Here is a 12,562-nt window from a genome sequence, read left to right on the forward strand (position 1 = left end):
CTAAAGGGGCTGGCAGCCGGGAGAAGCAAGCTCTCTAGGAGAATACAAAAAAGAGAAAAGAACAGAACTAGTATCCAGTTTCAGCCTTCTCCATGGCCCCGACATGGAGGCACATCCTTTACAGAGGCTTCTGGCCGTTTGCTATCACAAGCGAACCTGCACAGCACTTCCAAGCATTTTGGTTTCACGTCTACTGGATGAGAGCCGGAATACTCCGTTGTCTCGCAAAGGCTCTGTTTGCTTGCCACCCAATCAGAGATTCTTAACTCAAGTGATGCCAGAAATAACCATCATCCCTGCGACAAACAGCTGTGTCACATCCCGTGTCCCCCCTCCCTCTCCGCCCTCAGCCTCCCTCCACGAGCTGCTATCTTTAAGCCACAGGGCAGACAAGAGAAAAGCAATTCGTCATCCCAGGTTTTGCCCACTTTCCTCACAACCCGTGTTATTCAAAGCACCATCACCGGAGACAACGAGAGAGCTTTAGAAGCCAAGCAGGCACCTACAGGTCTGAAAGACTTGAAGACTTTTTCCAAGACTTCATGGAGCGTCTTCTTGCCGCAGGAGGAGATGTAATCCTGTGCTAGCTGCAAAAAAGGCAGGCAGTCCTCGCTCTCACTCCACACGTGCTACGCGCCCACCGGCAAGGGAAAGGAGAAAACAAAGACAGAGTCATTACACTCAGTTTGAAACACGCAAAGCCAAGAAGATTTGTGCCGTTGTTGTTAATTACGTGACTCTGAAGGAGGCCTCCATTCCACAGTAGTATCCACAGTCCTTCCTGATGTGTCTGCCCTGAAGGAACGCAGAGGACTCAGACCCTGCAGAAAACCCCCAGGCCTCGGGCCCGTAATCTCACCTGCTCCGTCTTCCATCAGCTCTGCTCACACGCAGGAAGGAAGGCAGTGGGATGGATATTCCCCCCACCCATGATTTCCAATGTCCCCCTCCAGCCCACCCTGCTTCGGGTGCAGGCTAAGGGTGGTTGGAAAACAGGAGGGAGGAGAAACCAAGAGCCTGGGGAAATCACATCTTTGCCTTCAGCAATGGCAGAAGGATTCATTAGGCGTCCTTTGTAAGTGCTGACTTGGAGACATTCTTCACCCGGATTAGCCTGAGGGTGGAGGGATTCATCATTACTTCAAGATGAAATGAATTTAGGAGAACACACTGAAAAGCCATCACTAAGTCACGGGGAAACCAAGGCTTCCTTAAAATGCTTTAAGAGGGTACCATCCCCAAGCACCACCTTGCAATGTTCACACACACCAACAGGAGACTGTTTTCGGCTTTATTTTTTTCTTAGGGCTAGATGAGCTTTTTTTCCCACACGAGGATATCCATTTTGGCACATCTTTAAGACTAGGCTAGTCGCTCCTATAAATGCTCAAGGATATGGAAGAAACCCAAGAAAGAGGCTTAAGAGATCGAGATGCAGAAGGCCCCCCCGCTCTGCATATCTGAGCAACAGAGGGGGCACTGAGCTACCAGGATAACATCAGGGCATCTGTCAAGTACCAAGAATCGCTGTTTAGAAGGGCCCAATCAATGACAGCTCATCGCTGGTGAGAAAAGTGTAGGGAGAAGGAAGATATCTAGCAGGTGGGAGTGAGGAGAGGGGACAAGGCAGCAAGAGACATGATCAATTTGGAAAAATGGTCCATGTCAAGCACACTTGTCCCTTTCTATTAATACAAACGATGAGAGCATCAACCCAGAAAGTAACATGCCCAGCACTCAAGAAACACCTCACTCCTTTCTAATCATGGCAGGATCTCCAAGAACTAGAAAGAACTTAAAACACCACACAGGACGTTCCCGTTGTGGCTCAGTGGAAACGAATCTGACGGGCATCCATGAGGACGCAGGTTCAATCCCTGGCCTCGCTCAGTAGGTTAAGGATCCACTGTTACTGTGAGCTGTGGTGTAGGTCACAGACGTGGTTTGGATCTGATGTTGCTGGATGCTGTGGCTGTGGCGCAGGCTGCCGGTTACAGTTCCAATTTGACCTCTAGCCTGGGAAAATCCATATGCCTTGGGTGCAGCCCTAAAAAAATAAAAATAAATAAATTTTTAAAAAACACTGCGCAGATTTGAGAGAGAATAACTAGGTGCTAATATGCCATCTTATTAAAATGGCATATATAATACTCCAATTACCCGTGTTTCATAAATGTGAAGGTCCGCTTCCGACACATGCCTCTCTGATTCCAGCAGACTTCTAGAGAGGCATCTGCCCTGACCTAATAAAGATAACTTCGAGATTCTCCAGCTTAGAGAATAGCTCAAACTCGATTCCCTATTAATTAGAGACCCTTAAAATTGCTGAGCCACTAAAGCCCCATTTGTGTAATAGTCTCTTACCTTCTACAAAAGCATAATAGTTACAAAGTGCTTTTCATATCCATTATAGCACTTGATTCTTGATCAGTGGGGATTCAGCGAGAACAATGAAGTCCCACTTTAATATAAGTTGGGCTAAGCATCCATTTACAGACTCAAAGTTTTAAAAATTCTAGCAAATTTCAAATTCTTATCCAAGTTGGAGATGGGATTAACATCTAGCATCACACAATGGAAAATTTTCAGCCTGCCTTCCCTAGACTTGTTGTGAAGATTAGAGAAAAAGAAAACAACGTTCCTTAAGTGCTTGGCACAGCGCCTACGTGGCAAATAGTAGATATTCAGTAAATGGTGGACATAAAGTCCCCTATTTCCCCTTTTGCATCTGTAGGAATATGGGCGGGGGGGGGGGTGATTTCCACCTGCCATAAGGCTAAATCAGACACCCCAGGTGACTTCTCTGATAACATTATCCAAGGCAACTTGGCTTGTGGTTAATTCAGAAGCAGGTGTATCTATGAAAAGCTTGTAAGCTTATTTTTTAAGCCACCTTTTTTTTTTTTTTTTGATCCATCTATTTCATTGAGGGGCTTTGGGGGAGGATCGAAGGTCTGGGAGAACAATGAGATCTGCCCTCCTCCCTCTGATATCTCCCAGCTTCACAGTCGCTGAAGAAAAGCTAAGTTACATTTTTTTTTTTAAGTACTTCAAATTACCAAGCAAACCTGGGAGAGAACATTCCTCAAACAATAACAGAACCACAGTGTACACAGCTCTGCTCGGGAATCAGATTCTTTAGTTTTAGTGTTTCTAGGGCACCTATAACCTCATAAAGAGATTGTTCATGCCACAATTTTCATTACTTCACTTTTGGAGTTGTGGCTTTATGAATATACTGGAGAGGAAAGACCTAACACCTGCTAAAGGGCCTTCTGTCCAGTCTGCCTAAATTTCCTTCATGTGGCTAACGCATCCTGAACTCTCAGTAGCTTTGTGGTTTTAAAAAACAATTTTAACAGAATCCCTGCCCCTATGATAACATGAGGGAGCAGGGGGGTTGGAATCAGACAGGCCTAGTGTATACAGATGCTTAAAATACATCACTGACTAAAGGCTCATATTTCATATCCACTGGATCTCAGAACAAAAGGTATTCGGTTTTCTTTATGGAAACTGCCCCCTTCTAAAATTAATCAAAGCAGTCAGCAAAGATCCATAGAATACAAGATAAGACAAACTAAAAAATAAGTCTGCAGTTGGGAAAATAAGGACAAAGGGGAAACAACAGAAGGAGAGTAATACAAAACCCAAGTGAGATTAGGACACACAAGGCCAGGTGAACATGCCTGGCACCTGCCACAGATGGGGCAAACATTTGCATCCACCGCCTTCCAGAGGCCTGTGCAAAGACAGACATGCAACCAGTGCCCCGAGGCAGTGCCTGCGTAGAAAACAGACCTTCAGAACCAGCAGGTGAGGGACTTGGGACAGGGGGGTTATCTCAGGAAAACTAGCGAGAGGCCCATACCCACATTGGGGAGGGCAGAGTCAGCACATGATGGCTGGGCTGAAACTCCTGAAAATAGGATCTGGGGTCTAGTCTTTCTTTTTTGTCTTTTGTTTTTTTAGGGCCACACCCACAGCATATGGAGGTTCCCAGACTAGGGGTCGAATCAGAGCTACAGCTGCCGGCCTACACCACAGCCACAGCAACGTGAGAGCCGAGCCGCATCTGTGACCTACACCACAGCCCACAGCCACCCCAGATCCTTAACCCACTGGGCGAGACCAGGGATCGAACCCGCAACCTCATGGTTCCTAGTCGGATTCGGTTCCACTGCACCACCACGGGAACTCCGTGGGGTCTAGTCTTGTACAAAAAACATATGGGCACTTGAAGACCCAAAGTCCTGCACCACAGGGCGTGGCCACCAGGCCTTCAACTTGGAAAATATTTTAAGCATGTGTAACCAAACACCCACTTCCGAGGTTTCAAGAAAAAAGCAAAAACTATAGTAGGGGTCAGAGAACCCGAGGCTTTGAACAATGTAACTCCCTGGCAACCAGAGGCCTGATGCCAGAATGTATCGAATTTCCAATAAGGTGGTTAGAGCCAAGCCAGATCACAGGCCTGGCCTGTGATCACAGCAGAACTGCCAAGGCAAGGCTTCACGAGGGAGAGGAAAGCAGTGGTTCTGGAGCTTTAGCAAGCATCACAGTCACCTGCAGGTTTATTAAAACAATCGCTGGGCCCCAGCCCTGGAGTTTCTCATGGGGGTAGGGCTGAGAAGGTGCGTGTCAAAAGAGTTCCCAGGTGATGCTTATGCTGCTGGTTCTGGGACCCACAATTTGAAAACTAGAACCTGGGTGCAACTCGGATGACCCACATATTTGAGGATGGGCATTACATTAAAAAATCTTAATGTCATTACTAAAACTAACTCCAATTTTCAGGATGGCATGGGTTGCAGTGAAGGGGCCCACCCCGTACCTACCCTGAGCAGCCTACTCTTTGCTATAGATGCCTGCCTCTTTGAGTTGAAAATCCCCAGGGAGAACTCTGATTTCAGATCCCGCCATCTGCAGCCCTGCTTGCTGTTACTAAGTTGGAGCAGGGTTTCTTATAAAGCTTGCCCGGCTTGAAACAATATAACAGTGTCATCTGCAAAGAGGAAAGTGAGCATCTTTCTGTTTTCTGTGGTGAAGACGAGAATATCCAGTTTATCCCCAAATGGTATTCGGTCATTAAGGTAATTCAACCGCACAAATATCGTTTTGAGCACAATCTGTGCACCTACTGTTCTTAGACCTGCGGGGATGCTGCTTGACTGCCTGGTGCTCGGGTGGGGGTGAGTGGCAGGGGAGCTGAGAGCACACGCATTGTTCTCCCAGGACGCAGTTATCTGTGTCAAAAGGCCATTGCCAAGGGCCTCACTCTCAATGCGTGGCCTTCCTGCCGTCACACTACGGGGATGAGCTCGTTTAAAGTTGGTGCGGCTTAATCCCAGGCTGACTGCACAGACATTGGATGGCGCTAAGAGCTACAAGCCATCTCATGCCACCCAACGTATTTCTATGCAGGATGGGAAGAGCTCGGCTGACCATACCAACACCCTGCTTTTGGTTTCAAACAGCCGTCCATTTACCAAAGAGGAAACTGAGGCTCAGAGGGGTTAAGCAACTGGTCGGTGGTCACACAGGAAGCAAGGGCCAAAGCCAGGATGTCAAGACAGGTGTCATGTCTTCACCCTGAGCCTCAGCTCCTTCCTCTGTAAGTCCCAGAAAATAATAATATCCACTGGGTGGATCTAAAGATCCCAGGAGACAACCTGCAGGCTGCCTCTCCTTTGGCAGAGGCCCAGCTTCCTCCCTTCTATCTGAACTCATAGCAGCAAAATTGCACTCTCGTTGGAATTACCACTCCATGACTATACAGAGAACAGAAATTTTTCCCCAAGATAATCTCTCTAAATGAATAACACACAGCCCCTATGGAAAGCTTCACAGTCTCCGCTCCTCCTCATTTAATCCTCACAGTAATATTGGGATATAGGTATGATTATCCCCATTTGACAGAAGAGGAAACTGAGGGTTTAAATTGGACAAGAAAGTGCCTTCTTTCCCCTTTTACCATGTAAACATGATGCAATCTCATTCAAATGTTATGTTTTCTTTCCCCAAAATAAAGAGGTTGTTAGTCACATAGTTAAGAATAGAGACATGCTTAGAACAAAAGGGAAAATATATATATATAGAGAGAGAGGGACACAAGCATAGGCACACGTAGTCCTTCTATAAATAAAACATTTTTCTTTAATACTACGACAACTGCTATCTTTGTTTTGGCATTGAGGAGAGATTAAACTATACAAAATTGTAAGGCAAACATGGTACTGACAGTGGGCAGGGCACTGAGGGAGCGCCCCCCTTCCCGCGGGGGGTGGGGGGGGTGGGAAATGCGCTTTGTTTCTAGAGGGCCTTTCTCCCGGCCTAGGCAAGGAGGAGAAGCAGCTGGTGCTGCCATGCCCAGGAGCACGTGCCCCTCAGTCCGTCTGGCATGTCAGTGGCTGCCAACACCCCACTCCTCAAGCCTGACTGAGCCCTTGGTACCTTCGGAGCTGGCAGATGTCTGTGAGCTCTCGGTCCCCTCCCCGTCACACCTGTAAAGCCAAGCAGGGGAGCCCCATCCACTGGCAGCATTTTATCCCAGGTCCTGACCTCACGGGCTGTCCATTGAGAGAGGCCCGAATTAGGGCAGTTTAGAAAGAGGGGGGGCAGACAAAAAGAAGTCCTTGTTCCTAATCCTCTGGCGCTCCTGGCCTAAGCCTGCTGGAAGACACTCTGCATGGGGGAAGGGCCAGCCCTCTGGGCTTGGGCTCTTGTCCTGGCTCTGTCATTTCTCAGTGGCCTACTTCTGGGTAAGTCCCTTAAAACTCATTCGCCTCGGTTTCCTCACCTATAAGTGGGGATAAGAATACCCACCTTCCAGAATGTTTGTGAGGCTCAATAAGAAGTAGCCCTTGAACCCACAGTCTGAATTGGGTCCCCTGCTGTCACTCCCGGGATCCTGGATATTCCGTCCAGGCTACAGTTCAAGTTCCCCTATCATTAATTAGCTGTGGGAAAGCCAGTTAACCTTGCTGGGCTCCAGTTTTCTCTTCTGTAAAGTGGAGGTCATGACAGAGAGGAGCCTGGGAGATTACCAAGATGCGATGAGATCATACATGCAGAGTCTGATACATGGTAAATTGCACTTAAGTGGTAGTGTCTTCAAAGCTGTCACGCGTGACATGTAACATCTGCCTTCTACACTAGACTGTCATTCCTTCAGTCTTACGAACATGGATGGAGCACCTATTACATGACTGACACTGTTCCAAGTGCTGCGACACGGTGACAAATAAGACAAACTCTCCTGAAAATTACAGGCTAAGGGGGGAGGCTGAAAATAAACAATGGACTATCCCGTATTCATGAAGGCTCTGGTAAGAATGAAAGAGGAGGAGGTTTCTTCCAGGCCTCACGGCACAGAGGAGCTAGCCATGCGCAGATGTGAGGGAAGAGAGTCCTAGACAGAGGGAACAGCCAATGTAGAGACCCTAAGGCAGGAATGAGCATGGCTTGTGTGAAGATCAGAAAGGCCAGCGGGGCAGGAACATGGAAAGCAAAGGGGAAGAATGATGCAGGAGGAGGTCAGAGAGGCGGCAGGAGATAGATCAGGTGGGCGCTTGCAGCCAGGAGAGCTTAGGTTATGTTGCAAAAGGGATGAGAAGTCAGTTTAGGAGCGGGGGGGGGGGGGGGGGGGGGGGAGCTGGTGAGAACATGTCCTGGATTATATTTTAAATAGATCCAGAGGGACTGCTTGGGGAGACCTCTGGCAGAGTCACTGTCATCGCCCCCACTTTAGACACTGTTCTCAAACAAGTCTGCTGGGGAGGGGGTGCTAATATCATGCCTGTTTTACAGATGTGGAAATCAGGACACAGAGGGGTTAAATAACCCCCCACAAGGCACCAAGTAAGATTTGGGGACTCGGGGGGCAACTCAAGTAGCCAGACCCCAGAGCCTGTGCCCCTCACCATTATACCACACTGCCTCTTAGATGAATAGAATGGCCCCATTCTCGGTAGCCCTGGCTTGGTGCAGAGTGAGCCCCCAGTAAATGTTTGTTGAATAATGAATGACATAAAAAATTTCTGTAAATTGAGAAGTGCTACGTAAATATTCTTATGGTTAACAAATTCTTCAGATTACAGGAATTCCGTTCATTTCAAACTTCCTCTAATGCTTAACAGATTTTCCTAGGAAAAGGAAAAGAACAGAGGTAGGACATTGACTTCACGGCTGAGTTCCTTTACCGAGAGGCAAATAGCAGTTTGACAAATCCAGCCTGAGACACACTGGAGGGGCGGTTTCCGTCTAAGACAACTCCGGTGGTTGGCCTCCAGAAGATGAAAAATTCCCGTCTACGCAGTTAATCACCACCACCATCCACTTTCTTTCTTCCTATTTCACTTGTCGGTGAATGAATACTTTCAAAAGAAACACTTCCAAGCATTTCACTCATACAGGTGGGAAAACTTTTATTATTATTTTTTTTCTTTTTAGGACCACACCCATGGTATATGGAGGTTCCCAGGCTAGGGGTCGAATCGGAGCTACAGCTGCGGGCCTACACCACAGCCACAGCAACGCCAGATCCAAGCCGCATTTGAGACCTACACCACAGCTCACGGCAATGCCAGATCCTTAACCCACTGAGCGAGGCCAGGGATCGAACCCTCAACCTCATGGTTCCTAGTCGGACTCATTTCCACTGCATCATGATAGGAAATCCTAGGTGGGAAAACTTTTAAAATATAATATAGGCAGCCTTGAAAAGGTCCTGACAGACTTCATATTCCTGAATGATGGGTTGATAAACCTGTTCAAGGCAAAAGAATAGTCTTGCTTTTCTGTCCCCACTTATTCCCTTCGGATATGTCGCCTAAAGTGCCAGCAGGAAAGGCTGTGTGGAACTCTTCCCTATAAAATCCAGAACTGTGAGTGATTCTTGCTCCATCTCGCACAATAAGGGGGCAGAAAGGCCACTGGGACCAAGGGAGCCCAGGGCCAGGACAGACTCCTAATCAAGCCCTGACACGGCAATTCCTTGGACCCTGGTGCCCTTCCCACTATACCCCTGGCACTTACTTACACTTTCACAGTGGAGTAAATCCCTTTTTAATGATCTCCCAGCCTTCCCAATGACCAACAACTCTTTTTGCAGCAAATGGAAGTTCCCAGGCTAGGGTTCTAATCGGAGCTGTAACTGCTGGCCTACACCACAGCCACAGTGGCCCCAGATCCAAGCCGCGTCTGCGACCTACACCACAGCTCACAGCAATGCCGGATCCTTAACCCACTGAGCCAGGCGGGGAACTGAACTGCATCCTCATGGATTACTAGTCAGATTCCTTTCTGCTGTGCCACAGCGGGAACTCCCGACAAAACAACCCTTATTTACTATCTTAACTATAGTTAACAGTGTTCTTACATATATTTATAGCTTACTTGGTCTTCACAAGTACCTGTGATGGAAATATTCTGATTAACCTCATTTTATAGGTGAGAAATGGAGGCTCTTAAGAAAAAAACAAGTTCTAAACTCTGGGGAACCCCAGACCTCTAATCCAAATTTGTAGGGCCCTTGTTGTGTGTAGGGACAGTTAGGTGTTTTATCTATTTGATCACCTGGGAGTTGATATTATACCCATTTGGGGGATGTGTATATGTGGCCTTTGAAGACATGAAAAAGGCATTTGTCGGCCAGAACTCAAATTCGGCTGTCACTCAAGGCCATCTCTCTTGGAGAGTGACACAGGGCTGGGGGTGGGGGGATTCTTTACCTTTGCTGGGTACTGGAGGTGATGGGAGGGGCATGCTTTACAATAAGCCTTCATCTCTCTGGGGCTAAGACAATCTTGCTAACTCCTTTGCGAACTTCCATGGGTGGCAGGGTGCACGACAGCCTGGACCTCGGCCCAGATTTGTCTCACCCCACCTGAGGAGCCAGCGCCAGGCCGCGCCTGGAGCTGTCCCACCTCCGGCCTCAGGGGCGGCCTCCGTGCCAGCTCCAGGCTCAGGCTGGCGACTCAGGCCAGTAACCTGAGCCCATAGCCGCCCGCCTCCATCTTACATTATTTTTCCCCTGTGCTCACAAACACTTCATGCAGCACCATCCTGGCCCAGTCTCCGCACCTCCCAGCCCAACTCCCCGGCCTCTACATCCCCTTCCTAAACGGCCAGGGCCAAGATCCCAAGTGGGCGCAGGATGCAAAGTTGAAGATGTGGACACCTCACTTCCAGGTCCGGGGCCCCGCGAGCCCCGGGCGGGCGCGGGGTGGGGGTGGGGGGGGAGCTGAGGAGGGGAGGGGGAATTCTCCCTCATCAGGAAAAACCAAAGGGCTTTAGCAGAGCCTCGGCCGCCGCCTCGGCCGGACAGAACCGCTGGGGCCCACACACCTCGTATGATGCTCACAGAGGAGCAATGGAAGCACAGAAGGAATGGGGGATAGGCGTGCCTGTGTGTGTGTGTGTGTGTGTGTGTGTGTGTGTGTGTGTGCGCGCGCGCGCGCGCGCACGCGCGCGTGCGTTTTTAAGATCCGGGTGTAATTCCGCAAAGAAGGTCCAGGAGATGGGGCATCGCTAGTGTGGACAGAGGCTTTGTGTCCAAACAGCGCAGGAAATAAAATGCAGGGCGGGGGGCAGGGACGGCGAGGGGGATTCTCCCGGGCGGGGACAACTCAAGGAGTTGTGCCTGCTCCTTGGAAGGGTAACAGGATTCCTCACCCAAACGGGACGCCCGGGTGGAGGAAGCTCCAGATCCCAGATCCTGCGAGAGGGGAGGGCCCGTGCGCCCGGGCCCGGACTGGTGCGAGGCGGAGACCCCTCCGGAGATGCTCCAAAGCGAGGACCGCGATCGAGCCCCGAGGTCGCGTCCCCGAAACAGCCCGTCCTAGCTCGGCTCTCCCGACCCTAAGGACGCCCCTGCTGGCCGCCTACCGGCCCCACCCGGAACGCTGACCCCAAAGCGCAGAGCCCAGGGACTCCCCGGGAGGAGCGCGGAGCTGCGGTGTGAGCGGCTGCCAGCTGGTTACGCCCCCCCCCGCCCCCTCGCGCCCCACCACCTCCCCCGCCAGCCCGAGCTCGGGTGCAGGGAAGCGGCCGCGCGTCCACACTCCCGCGCGCTGCGGCGGTCCCTCCCCCAGGCACTCACAAAATTGTCCCCGCAGCCGTTATCCGGACACAGCACGTAGAAGGAGACGCCGGGGTCGGCGTAGAAATCCATCCTGCGCTCGGTCTCTTCGGTGGCGATGAGCTCGAAGGGCGTGTTGGAGCACCATTTCTCCGCAACGTCAGCCAGCTGCTGGAAATCCATCCTGGCCCGCCGCGCCCGCCGCTCCCTCAGCCTCCTCGCGCGCCACCCGCCTCCCGCTCCCTCCGCCGCCCGCCCTCCTCTTCTCGGGCGCCCTCCTCCCGGGCGGGCAGCGCGCGGCTCCTCGGGCTCTGGGGCAGGCGGCGGGGACGGGCGGCGCGGGTTCCCTCCGGTCCCGGGGCTCCTCCCGGCGGGGACTGTTTACATGCTGTGTGTAACTGGGTGGGCGGCGACCAGGGACGGCTCGGCGCCGCGCCCGACGACTCCTCGCTCCACCTCCCCGCCCGCCCCCTTTTAGGGCCGCCCCCGAGGCTGGCGCGGCCAGGCCCGGAAAGGTGGACTGCGGGCGCGGCGGGGCGGGACGGGGCGGGGCGGGACCCGGCGCGGCGGGAGGGGCCCCGCGCTCCGCGGGCTCCCCCGGTCCCAACCCTCCTTTTTAAAAGGGAACCCGGAGCATCCTTGGGCCCTCGCGAACCCGGGGCCGCCCCGGCCCGTGACGTCATGGGCCCCAGCCAATCACCGGAGCCTGAGACCCGCGCCGCGGCCTGCGAGCCCGGTGACGTCACAGCGCGGCCCCGAAATCCCCAGCTCCCAGGTAACAGTGAAGCAGAGTTATCTGGATCGTGTTTCTCTGGGCATACAAGGCCGGGAAAGGTTTTCCCTAATGCGACTTAAATGCAGGGGAAGCTCAAAAAACTGCAGACAACTTACACCCTCAGACTAGCAATGAAGGAACTGAGAAAACCTAAGGAAAATGGAGCTTCTCTTTTTCAGAAATCACAGCTCTGTCCTCTGATTGATGTAAATAAATGTTTCCCATAAATACGTTTACTAGACACCGAAATGAATGTCCATTTGGAAAGGAAGATGAAAGTTTTTGGATTGGGGATGGGGGGTGTTAACATAAAGCTGAATATTTCTTAGAAATAAGCTTCCTAAGACTAGCTTGAATATTAGTCACCTTCAATTCATCCTGTATAACCTAAAATCATCAACTGCTAGTTTGGGAAGGAAAAAAGTACATTTCACAAAAGTACAAAAGTATATGGCCCAAGGATTGCACCTGTTGAACGCTCATTGGCTGCCAGGAACCACCAGACAGGCACTGCTGGATTGCAGAAAATGCACTGGACAGAGTCCTGGCCCACAGGAATTGCATAACTACTAGCAGAGACAGGCTAAATAGTATTCATTCTATAAACATTCAATCAGACTTTATCTTTAAAGTGTGTCTTCTGAACCAGGCGCCATGCTAGCCCTAGGATATAAATATGACTAATATGTAGTTCCACCCTCCAAGAG

At 50.8% G+C, this 12,562-nt stretch overlaps 1 protein-coding gene across 1 annotated transcript in view; it reads right to left on the reverse strand.

The window, feature by feature from the left end:
* The window catches only part of MTURN (maturin, neural progenitor differentiation regulator homolog), a 35,046-nt gene extending 23,552 nt beyond the window's left edge, over window positions 1–11,494 (reverse strand). Inside the window, exons 1-2 of the mRNA XM_047763157.1 lie at window positions 11,102–11,494; window positions 507–629 (exon numbers count right to left, since the gene is read on the reverse strand). Of these exons, the coding sequence (XP_047619113.1) occupies window positions 507–629; window positions 11,102–11,263 (285 nt within the window). The 5' untranslated portion in view covers window positions 11,264–11,494. The remainder of the gene's footprint in view (window positions 1–506; window positions 630–11,101) is intronic.
* Between the last annotated feature and the right edge of the window lie 1,068 nt (window positions 11,495–12,562).

The sequence above is a fragment of the Phacochoerus africanus genome, chromosome 16, assembly GCF_016906955.1.
Source record: "Phacochoerus africanus isolate WHEZ1 chromosome 16, ROS_Pafr_v1, whole genome shotgun sequence".
Lineage (NCBI taxonomy): Eukaryota > Metazoa > Chordata > Mammalia > Artiodactyla > Suidae > Phacochoerus > Phacochoerus africanus.